The sequence below is a fragment of the Cryptomeria japonica genome, chromosome 5 (genome assembly GCF_030272615.1).
Source record: "Cryptomeria japonica chromosome 5, Sugi_1.0, whole genome shotgun sequence".
Classification (NCBI taxonomy): domain Eukaryota; kingdom Viridiplantae; phylum Streptophyta; class Pinopsida; order Cupressales; family Cupressaceae; genus Cryptomeria; species Cryptomeria japonica.
In genome coordinates, this window is record NC_081409.1 from 242,699,075 (window position 1) to 242,711,553 (window position 12,479).

The 12,479-nt window shown below is 34.2% G+C and overlaps 1 protein-coding gene across 1 annotated transcript in view; it reads right to left on the reverse strand.

Annotated features, from left to right (window-relative positions):
* LOC131028829 (DNA-directed RNA polymerase I subunit 2) overlaps positions 1-10,632 on the reverse strand; it is a 220,399-nt gene extending 209,767 nt beyond the window's left edge. The window contains exons 1-4 of the mRNA XM_057959181.2: positions 10,150-10,632; positions 5,827-5,909; positions 3,233-3,352; positions 3,074-3,150 (exon numbers count right to left, since the gene is read on the reverse strand). Of these exons, the coding sequence (XP_057815164.2) occupies positions 3,074-3,150; positions 3,233-3,352; positions 5,827-5,909; positions 10,150-10,321 (452 nt within the window). The 5' untranslated portion in view covers positions 10,322-10,632. The remainder of the gene's footprint in view (positions 1-3,073; positions 3,151-3,232; positions 3,353-5,826; positions 5,910-10,149) is intronic.
* Between the last annotated feature and the right edge of the window lie 1,847 nt (positions 10,633-12,479).

Here is a 12,479-nt window from a genome sequence, read left to right on the forward strand (position 1 = left end):
ATTTTGTCCCCGAAAAAAATCATGGGAGGGTTTATGATTTTTTCCTCAAAAATTGTACTTTGCTACAGTCTGTGTTTAGTCACACTAGAGTTGTTGTGTGAACATCTGCACTAGTCTCTTGTTTGCAGTCTATTTTCGGGCATCTTACTCATCTGCAATAGTTTGGAGGGTTTGCCGATTTTTTCCTCAAAATCGTGACAGTTGTTCTTGGTGTGTCTCTGGTTACAGGGAGGGACGGTTCTCTAACATCAGGTTGGACGGTTGGTGTTTTTTTGGGTATCTCCAGAAGTTCTGCAGTTTCTGGGAGGGTTGGTCGCAGACTCATCTCAAGTGGCAAAGTCAGTGGCAAGCTCTTGTCTTTTGTTGCAGCATGTTCTGAGAAGAAGGGGGCAACCTTCTCTATTATTTCTCTTGGTAGTTAGAACAATGACGATTAAGGGAGGGTAATTGTGTTATTAGTTTCGCCTCTAGTTAACGATTGTTTCTTTTAGAAACATCGTCTTTGTAACTCTATTTAAAGGAGCTTTGTCTCCTTGATTAATTGAAAAACATTGATTCTTTGAAATCCATATGCATTTGCATCTGTATTAAATTTGAATACATTATAACAAATTAAAGAACACTATAATATAAAATATGATTAACATTTTAATTTCAATATTGTTGATATATAACTAATAATATATTGAACTTCATAAATAATAACTATATCAATTAAATAATGCCATGCCAAGGATTATTATACTTCTATCCAGGAGAGATAAGGAGGTATTATTTGTAGGCATGTTGCAGCATAGTGCTTCAAACAGAAGATTATACAGATAGATTGATACAGGATCTTGGTAATTGATTTTGGCATACATGTATGGATTGATTGGGGGCAAGCAATCTCTAGGAAGGGACGACAATGATGTCTCCTTTTTCAAGTGATCGTCCAGCAGAGATTTCTAGCTTATTTTATTCCAGTAGGCTAGGGTGCACAATTATAAGGGAATAAATTAATAAAGTTATTTATTTTAAAGTTGTCCTAATAAAATTAGATACTAAGGATAATTTTCAATTAATTTAATAAAGTGACATGAGTGAAAAATAAAAGTAAAGATGATAAAGTCACTTTATTAAATATTTTTAAAGTGACTTACGTGAAAAAATAAATTAAATATTTTAAGTCACTTTATCAAATAAGTTTCTTCTAGAAGCTTTAAGGAGGTTAAATCAGATCTTTCTAGAAGATCCACCTGAACCTTTAAAAAGAGATTAGAGCAAGTCATTTGGACATATGGAGTTTTGATATTTCTTTCAAAGAGCTTGTGTTTGCAGCTTCAGTGTGCCCTAGGACAAAAACCCTTGGGTAAGACAGTTGTGTGACGAAAACCCATTCAGCCTATTGGATGGATTCATTCTGAAATTCACATTAGTGCTTATTTGATCAGTTGGTAAAAATTCGATGAAATTTGTGAAGGGATTGAAGATATGAATTTTGAAAGCATGCTACAGTAGTCTGTGCTTCTGCCACAGTAATCCACAACTCCGCTACAGTAGTTCTTACTGCTGCTACAGTGTCTCATACATCTATAGTGTCAGGCTACAGTACCGGGCAATTTCAGATTGGTTCAAACCTTTAAAGGGTTTGAGTTTAAAATCGTTGATCATTCTTTTAGTTTATTGGAGTATTTCAGTTGATCCATGCTACTGGATATTTTACATGATGAAAGAATAAATTGGTTGAAATCATTTGTCAAGGGTTTCATTTCATCTTATTGACACTCATAGCTAAGCGATACTTTTTGGTGAATTCATACATATCTTTGATTTCTAGGTATCTTCATCTCATATTGCGTAAATGGAAAATTGTTGTGTTGTTGAGTGATCAAATTTAATACATTTTACAGTCTGCTATAATGATTTCTGATTGCAAACATAAGAGAAGAGCTTAGTATGGAAGCATAAGAATATAGGGAGGACTAAGTGATAGGAAATGGACAGTGCTGGGTTTAATGTTTTGACAACAGTTTCTGTATGACAGCATTGTAAATGTGCCACTGCTATGACTAGGACAGAAACATAACAGACCTTCTCCAACATTTAAAAGTGGTTGCAAATTATTTCTGAGCCATTCTGGGTTGTAGGAGCATTGTAGGGGTCTACTATGACAAACTAAATCTTCAATAAAGGTCAGAAATGAATTAATTTGACTAGTCATTTTCTGCAACAGGTTGATGTGATAATATTTATATAATAATCTTTAGATAGCAGCAATTCTATGTGATATATATGATTGAACATTATATGATTAAATGAGTATTGTTGGAAAAATACATTTTATGTGAACCAAATATCAGTAAGGGTTATTACATATTTTTACTTCTTTGCTTTTGATTAGCCTTTATATTGATACAACATGTGTCCTCATCATTGTGCATCTATTCTATTTATTCCATACTACTTGAGAGTGTAAACATACAGTTTTAGTACTAATCTCTTTACTCCCTCTGCTAACTTTGTGCGTATTCCTGATATAGCTGTAAGAGATATCAAGAATCAACAAATATTAATTGCAAGTGGGAGCCAAACTAAAGCTCCAAACCCTCAATGAAAGAAAAATTAGGACCAAGGTTACATGCTAATGTAAATACAAAAAATTACATAATGCGTTTATATAGCCCCCTCACTCTGCTGTCATTACCAAAAAAACAGTGAAGTTTGTTTTCCTGGAATTAAAAATATATTGCACATGTATTAGGCTTAAGCTGTGTGCTAGTAGCCATTTTAGGAGCTCTTTGTTTATTTTACGATTCAATATATATTGGTTTTGTCTCATCTTATGTGCAAATTGCAAGACACGCCTCAACAGAACTAATTACTCCTGGTTACCTTAAGCTTGGCTGTCTGAAACTTTTAATTGTGAAACCAGCTAACAAAGCTATGAATCTTGTGTATTTCCAAGAGGCAACAACATATTGAAAAAGGCAATATAAATATAATTAACAATCACATGTAGGAATTGGTATCTACTTAAAGTAGGTAGGGTAAATCTTCTCAATTCAAGTAAGCAACTTATTATTATACTAACCCGCCCATTTCAGTTGCTTCCTCCTTCAAGTCTACCAACTGATCCGGCTTGACGTCACACAAGTTACAAAGATTTGACTGCAAAAATAAATAGTTAGCAAACCTAAAACAGAAAACCAAGAGTATTCAAAATTTTAGATTACACAATAAAACCACTAACCTTTAACATTATTGGAAGACGCCCAAAAGAAAATTTTTCCCTTATTACATTCCCATCATTCCATTGGAAACAAATTTCCAAATAAAATTTACCTCTATATGAAGTGCCAGATTGCCTGCACTGTTTATCAATAAGTTACATGTCAAATTCTATCTGAAGATTAGAAATAGAATGTCCCAAGATAATAATGCATAAACAAGAATCTAAACTATGTAACTAACCAGATAACCAGAAGATAGCAGGCATAAGAATCCTTTCCACAAATTACAAGGGAGTTTAAAACTTTAAACAGATTGTCTAATACAGAATCTAATTATGCAACTAACCAGATAATCAGAAGAATAAAGGCAAATATATCCTCTCCACAAATAAACCAGAGGGATTCAACCAAACATCTATTACAAGTAACCCCCAATTATTCATGCTCAGATTCATCAAATATAAAGCAATAACCAACAAAAAAACAATAAAAAATTTTGTCTATATTTAGTAGGATAAATCTTCAAGGTTTGTATCTCTTACATATAAACAAATGGCTTATTTTAAAAATGGACATCCAAAGTGTATGTGACACGGATATTTGAGAATAAGTCACTACTCTTGAGACTTATGAGTGCCCAAACGTGATAGGTGATAATGAAAGAAAACTCAAATAACCTATGCTAGACATGAAATTTTGATTTTAAAAATTAATAAACAATATTTTCATTTTAAGTTCAAAAATATTAAATTCAAGATAGTGAGATCACTTATAGTCACTCCAAAAAAATAGAAACCTATTTGTGAATGGGAACCAAATTTTGTGCTATTTCTATCTATCCAAACATATACCATAGAGTAAGTATATCCTGGTAAAATGTAATGAACTCTTGATGGTTTAATGACAATAGCAAGGATCAGAATTATCAGAAAGTAGAAGTAAATTTTTTACAATAGTTAATCTTTGTCTCTATCTTGCCAATCATACTACTCCATTATCTTCCAAAATGAACCACAAAAATAGTGAGACATTAATTATCATCACAAATAATGTAACACTAGATATACCTCTAGAGAAGTAGTAGGATCTTTCCTAATACACCCATGGCTTTCTATTCCTCAATGTTCTCTTGCAAAATATTGGCGTTGATAAATATTAACCTAATTATATATAAATAACAGAAAAAAGAGAGAATAGTGGCAAGGGCTTGAAAACAAAGACATGGGACCCATAAAATTCAGCTAATAAGATTTTATGTTCATAACAACTTCATGTAGTAACCCATTGCTGATGACAGAAATTGCTTATGCACAATTTTCTCAAAACAATAATCCAGATCAAATAATTGTCAACAATACTAGTATTATTGGATCACTGAGGTCTCATCAACCTATTTTGGTCATTCCCATCCCCACTACAAGGGAATTTCTCCCAATTTACTTTCTATATTGTTCAAATTTTGCGCCCCTAGCTTTTGACTTGTCATATCTTGTGACAAAGCTTGGTATGAACTGAACCTTTCCAATCTACCTATGCATGAAGTAAATATTACTTATTAGGAAAATATCTAAGTTGCCGAATCAGGTACGGGAATGGGGATGGGTACATGGGTACGAATCGCCGGTACGGCAGAATTTTTTGGGGGGGTTGGGTACGCTCTCGGTACGTTCATACAAAAATAATATATATTTGTATATACACATATACATACATACATACATTCAAAATATCATTCAAATCATAAAATATTAACAGATATTTTGCCTATTTAATAGAGATGAGGATTTTGTCTTTGATTTGATGTCTACAAAGCATAGTCACGTAAACCAAACCTATGCACAATACTGCCCTTAACAAAAAAGTTGAACAAAGAGTTGACCCTGATCATTTTCAAGGTCATATGAGAGTATTATCACTGTAAATCTATATATTTTTATTAGCCATATTTTGATTCATATTGCATATTTTTTATACTTAAGTATATTATTTTCCTCACTTTTTAAGAAAAAAATTACAAACAAAAATGAATTAAAATTAAAAACTCTCACCTAGATACAGACAAAAATGAATTAGAATTAAAATTGAAAAACTATACCTAGATAAAGACATTTTAGATTTCTCAGGCAAAATAGACAAGAACTAAAGCTTGTTAAAAGTAATTCCACAAAAATTAGGCAACTGGTCTGCTGGCTGCTGGTTCTCATTGACAATAGAGCCAAACTTGAGTGTACCCGATCACATGCAACAAGTATCAAGATTGTGTTTCAATGTAATTTTATCTTCTAAATTTTGATTTTATGGTTCAAATTTTCTGCAGTGCATATCTTTTCTGTAAAACTCATTGATAAAAACAAAGAGACCAGAGGAATCAACTAAATAAAGATAAAAAATGACAACAGTTTCTGCAAAGCTCTTATCTTCTAAATTTTGATTTTATGGTTCAAATTTTCTGCAGTGCATATCTTTTCTATAAAACTCATTGATAAAAACAACGAGACCAGAGGAATCAAATAAATAAAGATAAAAAATTGATTTGCACAACAGTTTCTGCAAAGCTCATATTTGTGCTGTTGTTAAAGACTCTAGTTAAATACAGGCATTATAAATTTCATACCTCATAAGGTAGCAAACGCCTGGAATGGCGTCCCTCGCTTCCTTCCTTGTCTGGTGATAATATTTCTGGCTTTTCTAACCACAGTAAGCCCTGGGTTAAGGCAAAAGAATTCCGAAAATATTTTCTCAGCTAAAAAAAAAAGTTTTAGAAGTTCAGTGAGCCTTACTTAGTGAGAAAAAAGGGGCAGTGTGATGAGGAAGCTTGGTGGCTATTACATAGCAATGTAAAAAAGAAACTTAGTGCTAGAGACAAAGCAATGTTGCAAAAAAAATTAATGGCAAAGGCATTACTAAGCAGCTTAATGAAAAAGACAGAATGAAGTTACTAAGAAGCCTGATGTTACCAGCAAGACAAAGACGGCAATAAGCTTACTAGCAAAGGCAAAGACAGCAATGTCACAAAGAAGAGCCTACTAGTACAGATGGAAGGATGTTATGAATAAGCTTACTAGCAAAGGCAAAGTCATGTTACAACAAACACTAAGAAGGCCAATGTTCAACCCTGGCCAAGGCTAGCTGCCTACATTCACAATGGCCCAGCATTAATTGAAGTTAAAACTTAACAATTGTCAGGGACAGGTGTGGGTGCAGGTTGATTTTGACAACATAGATTGATTCTGTCAATGGTAGTATATCGCAAAAATTGATTAGTTGTCGTGATTTTGACTCACATAGATTTCCTTCCATCAATGGTAGCGTATGTTGAATATATATTAGTTAAGGTGACTATGACAGCAGAAATTCCAATTCAGTGGCCAAACAGAGATTAGCTACGGTGATTTTGACTGTAAAGATTGCCTCATGTCCATGACAAACAAGCCATTAGAAATTAGCTTTAACTGCACAGGTTGGCCAAATAGACATCAGTTACACTGATATTGACAGCATACGTTGTCCGGCATCTGTCTGTAGCAGTATATGTCAAGTCAAGATTAGCTACAGTAATGTTAACAGCGTAGGTAGGCCAACTAGAAATTAGCTGCAAAGATGTTGTTGACATAGATTGCCTTCCACTTATGGCAGCGTATGCTAAATGGTATTAGCTGTAGTGATTTTAACAACACTGTTTGCCTTCCGTCAAGGCAGCATGCATCAAATAGATATTAGCTGAGGTAATTTCAACGACACTTGTTGCCCTCCATTAATGGCAAGATATGTGGAGAAGAGATGCACTGATGCAGTGATTTTTATGGCCTCAGTTTCCCTCCATAAAAGGAAGAATGTGTCAAATAGATATTAGATGCAGTGATTTTGATGGCATTACTACCCTCTGTACATGATAGCACATTCCAAATAGAAATTAGTTGTGATGGCATAGATTGGCCTCCATAGGTGGCAGCACACAACAAATAGAGATTAGCAGCTATGATTTTGACGACAAAGATTGCCCCCAAGACAGAGCAGCATATAGAAAATAAAAAAGCTTAGCTATGGTGATCTTGAAAAAATTGATTGTCCTCCCTGCAAAGAGATCAGTTGTGATTTCGATGGCAAAGGTTGCCCAAAATCCATCAAGGCGGTGAATACCAAACAGAGATTAACTGCAGTTATTTTGACTGCATAGATTACTCTCCATCCATGGCAACTTATGCCAAATAGACATTAGTTATGGTGGTTTTCAGTCTCTTTGACAATATAATATGCCAAATTAATGTTTCTAACTATGCCAACTATAGATTAACTGTAAATTCCCCACCAACCATGCTGCATATGTCAAATAGAGATCAGGTATAGTGATATTGATTGCATACATTGGCTTCTGCCCGTAGCAGTTACAGCCTGATTTTGACAAAATAGAATCCACTCATCCATGGCAGAAAACGCCAAATATATATTAGCTATAGTGATTTTGACAACAAAGAATGCCAAATAGAAAGTAGATATAGTAATTTTGACAATGTACTGTTCTGAACCGAGATTAGCTATAGAGGTTTTGACAGTATAGTATGCCAAATAGAGATAAGCTATAGCAATTTTGAAAATACGGTATATCACAGAGAGAAAGGGAAAAAAACAGCTATGGTGATTTTGATGATGTAAATTACCCCCCATTAGAAAGTAGATATAGTGATTTTGACAATATAATATGATGAATAGAGATTAGTATGCCAAATAGAGATTGATTATAGTAATTTTCTAAGTTTAAATTGCTGATCCATGGCTACACATGTCAGATGGAGATTAGGTAAGGTGATTTTGAACACGGATTGCCCTCCATCCATAGCATTTGAAGCTTGATAATGACAGTGTACATTGCCATCCATCAATGCAAGCAAATGCTAAATAGAGATTGGCTATAGTGATTTTGACAATACAACATGCACAGAGAGTGGTTGTAGAAAGTTTGATAATGTGATATAAAATATATAAATTAGCTATATTGATTCTGTGTAGTATACCAGATAAAAAGAGGGTACCTCTAGTGATCTTGATGATATAAATTTCCATCTGTCCATGGCTATGTATTTAGAACAGATATTAGGAAAGGTGATTTTGAACACATAGATTGCCCTTCATCCGGTGCAGTTGCAGCTTTATCTTGTGAACATAAATTGCCTACATAAATCACAAGTAACGCCAAAACAAAACAAAAAATCTTTACTGTTTTATACCATATAAAATCTCAGATAAAGATGAGCTATAGTGGTTTAGAGTCTGGACAAACCATACATGGCAGGTAATGCCGAAGAAAAAAAGGTTAATGTTTTATACCATATAGTATGTCAATAATATGCCAATATAATATGCCAAACAGAAATTAACTATAGTAATTTTGACGATATAGGATGCCAAACAGACAAAAGTAAGGTGGTTTTGAACACATAGATTGCCTTCCATCCTTGGTCGCATATGCCTAATAGAAATCAGCTATACTGATTTTGACAATATAGTATGCCAGATAGAGATTGATTGTTGTGATTTTAACAATAAATTGCCCTCCAGCCACTGCTGCATTTTCAAATAGAAATAGAGTAAGGTGATTTTGACAGCATTGATTACCTTTTCCATCCAGGCCAAAAGAAGCTTGGGAAGAAAGAGTGCACTTTTTGCACTTCCAGGAAAGTGAAAACTGAAAAGCATTTTATTTTATAGTGTGATGCCTTCATGGACAGCAGAGCTAAGTTTGTGAATATCTTAGCCTCTAGCTCGTGGTATAATTTATTCAACAAGGAGTGCATTAAGAAGTTGGTAATTGATCATCAGCTTGCAGAGGGAAAAAATTGATTTGCAGATGTCTGTTTGATTGGGCAGGCTGTCCCACAGGCTCTTTGTGGATGTTAAAATTGTCGTCTTCTTCTTCCATGACAGCATATGCCAAATAAATATTAGCTATAGCAAATTTGATGGTATAGTACACCAAATAAATATGAGCTATAGCAAATTTGATGATATAGCACACCAAATAAAGACTAGCCAAAGCAATTTTAATGCTACACTATGCCAAAGAGCTGATAAATGTAGAAATTTTCATGATAATAGTATGCCAAAGAGAGATTTACAATTTGAATTGCCCTCTATCCATGACTGCATGTGTTAGATAGAAGCTAGGTAAGGTGATTTTGATCGCATAGATTGCTCTCCATCCATGGCAAGTATAAAGGTTTTGACAATGTAGTACAACCAACAGTGATTAGCCATTGTGATTTTAGCAATATACTTTGCCAGACAAATATAAGCTATAAAAATATTGATCGTGTAGTATGCTAAGCTCAGATAGGCCATAGAGATTTTAATTTGGAAGGCATAGATTGCTTTCCATCTGTGGCAGGTAGCGAGGTTTTCACAGTACAGTACCAACAAAAGAGATTAGCTATAACGATTTTGACAACATAGGATGCCGAACATATATAAGCTATGCAAATTTTGATCATATAATGAACAAACAAGGGCTAACCGGAGAGACTTATATATAGTATGTCAAAAAGAGATTAGCTGTCATAAGTTTGCTGATATAGTGTGCCAAAATATTGGCTATTTTCACAATATAAATTGCCCTCCATCAATGGCTGCTTATGCCAGATAGAGATTAATTACGGTATTTTTTTACACATAGCTTATACTCCCTTTACTGTACTTGCAGCTTAATTTTCTACAACATAGTTTGTCCTCCATCCATTGCAGCTTGATTTGGACATCGTAAATTGCTGCCTGTCAATTGATAGCTTGATTTTGACGACATATATTGCCGTATGTCAATCGCAACTAGATTTTGACGGCACGGAAAGCCCTCAAACCATGGCTGCTCGTGAAGAAAAGTACTGGCTGGGATTTGTCAACTCATTAAACAACAACAAAAATAATAAATACAGTATGCAAAGGATATTTCTTAGCTTTGAAAGAGTGCCGGGCTGTTGAACGACCACGGAGCGAATATTTGAAACAGCAGTTTCCAATCCCTCCTCTGCAAAATAGTTGAACGAATCAATGTGCGGCTTAACCAGCTCTTGCAGCGCCTTAAAGGAAATCTCCTCATTGTTTTCTGTTTTGCTTGCCATTATATAGCGTATGGAAATGCTTTGAAGATTCAGCAACCCTGTGGAAGGCGTATACACAATTTGTATGTGTTTGCTATACTATGTGCGCTGAAAAAATGGAGTGTGCAGAGCATGAGAGGAAGAAGAGTTGAAGTGGTTTTGCAAGGATTTTATTAATAGGTTTTGTGTTTATGCGCGGAATATATATTAGAAACATGTACACAATGTGATGCTCTGCGCTAATTCTTTTCACAGAGCGGTAACAGGAAATCCATACGAAAAGGGTTTTATAAGGGTTTATGTCTAGGTTTTGCGTATTCATTCCCTCAAAACTTTGCTATTATAAATTTTGAATTTTCATTTTTCAAAGAAGCTATTCAACTTTATTATATATGAAAGAAAATATAATCAAAACATATATACCTATTATGTGTATATAATTAGCTTTTTCAAAAAGAAGAATGTGTGAATGAATGAATATTTTTAATAACATTCATTAGATCAAACAGTTTAGGGACCTACGGATAGCTAGTAAAGGAAGCATGCAAAGTCCAAATAAAATATTGTGACTATTAAACCTCCTTTTCCATTTGCATCTTTTGTTCCAAACAAAATATTGTGACTATTAAACCTCCTTTTCCATTTGCATCTTTTGTAACTTTTGCATCTTCTATTGTGTATCTTGATTAGAAAATATACAACTTTTGTTATCTTTTCTTCGTCAAATAAGTTACTCAAGATGTTAACATTTAGTTTCTCGACATAGTTGATCCAAATATTTTGTCTCCACCACCCCTTGAGTACAATATCTACATCTTCTTTCTTCTCATTCCTCTTTAGGTATCATCCATCTTCATGTTTTACATATAAGTTGATGTGAGGTGGTCCTTATTTGAACAATTAACATTTTTGCTTTCCATTTTATGTCCCTTCCTATGTAGTTCTTTTGTGTATGGTCATGTGTGGGATTGAAATGTTTGATATGGTAAGAATGTGTATACATTTAGCTTTTCTAAATGGTAAGAGGAAGTGACTAGGAAGATTTAAAAGAGGGTTGTGTTTCTAGGTTTTGTATTTATATGAAAAATAAAATTAAATATAAATATATATAGATAGATAAAGATAGGTTGATTTAATAAACTTATCAACATGTCCCCCCTCCAATACCTAATTTAGAAATAATAGAGAAATGGTGCACTCCCTTGCTAAGCCTCTGCAATGCTACCCTAATTCTTCTACACAATGCTCCTACTCTAACTTCCCTTCCAAGTCAAAGGAGGTTCAATGTTGCAATGGACACAACTATGTGGATACTCTCTATGTAGGTGGCCTCTAATGGGCATCATTGTCCAAACAAGTTTTAGTTTCAACAACGAATCATGCCTCGACTGTAATCTTTGATGCACAATATTTTGCAAGAAGTATGGGCATATTGGATCCTTTGCATACAAGCAAGAATGGGCTCACGCTCCCTCCTTTCTCAAGCTTTTCACCTTCTCCCATTCATGGGATTATTAGAGATTGCATTGCAGAGCAATCAAATTACCATCCTTTGTATTAGGTGAAATATATACACAAGGAAGAATAGAAAACCCGTGTAACAAATCCAACTCACAAGAAACAAATATAAAACAAAACAAAAACAAATGTCTTAAAATATTATCAAACAATAACAAACTATAACAAGGGAAACTCAAAGGCCTTAAACCTTCATCTTCCAACATAACCTGTACTCATGAACAGTTTGTTGATGATTCGATCGCAATGGGAGAAGCTACCATTAGGGAAGCGAGAAACATGAAGAGTGTTATGGATTCCTATGAAACTGCTTTTGGTCAAAAAATGAATTGGGATAAGAGTTCTTTGTTCTTTATCAATACCCCTGAGGATAAACAAAGAAGGATAGAAAGAATCCTTGGATGCAAAATTGTTGAGTTTCCTTCAACCTATTTGGGTCTCCCTCTATGCCTGAAGCCTTCGAATAATTTCTGGATGAAGCTGGTTGATAGATTCAATACCAAGTTGGTGGGGTGGAAAGGAGCCCTCCTTAGCCAAGCGGGAAAGGTGACTTTGCTTAAAGCTACCCTTCAAAATTTCCCTATATATGCCCTCAGTCTGTTTAAAATCCCTAGAAAGTTTGCGGAGGCAATTGAAAGAATTCAAAAAAAATTCTTATAGT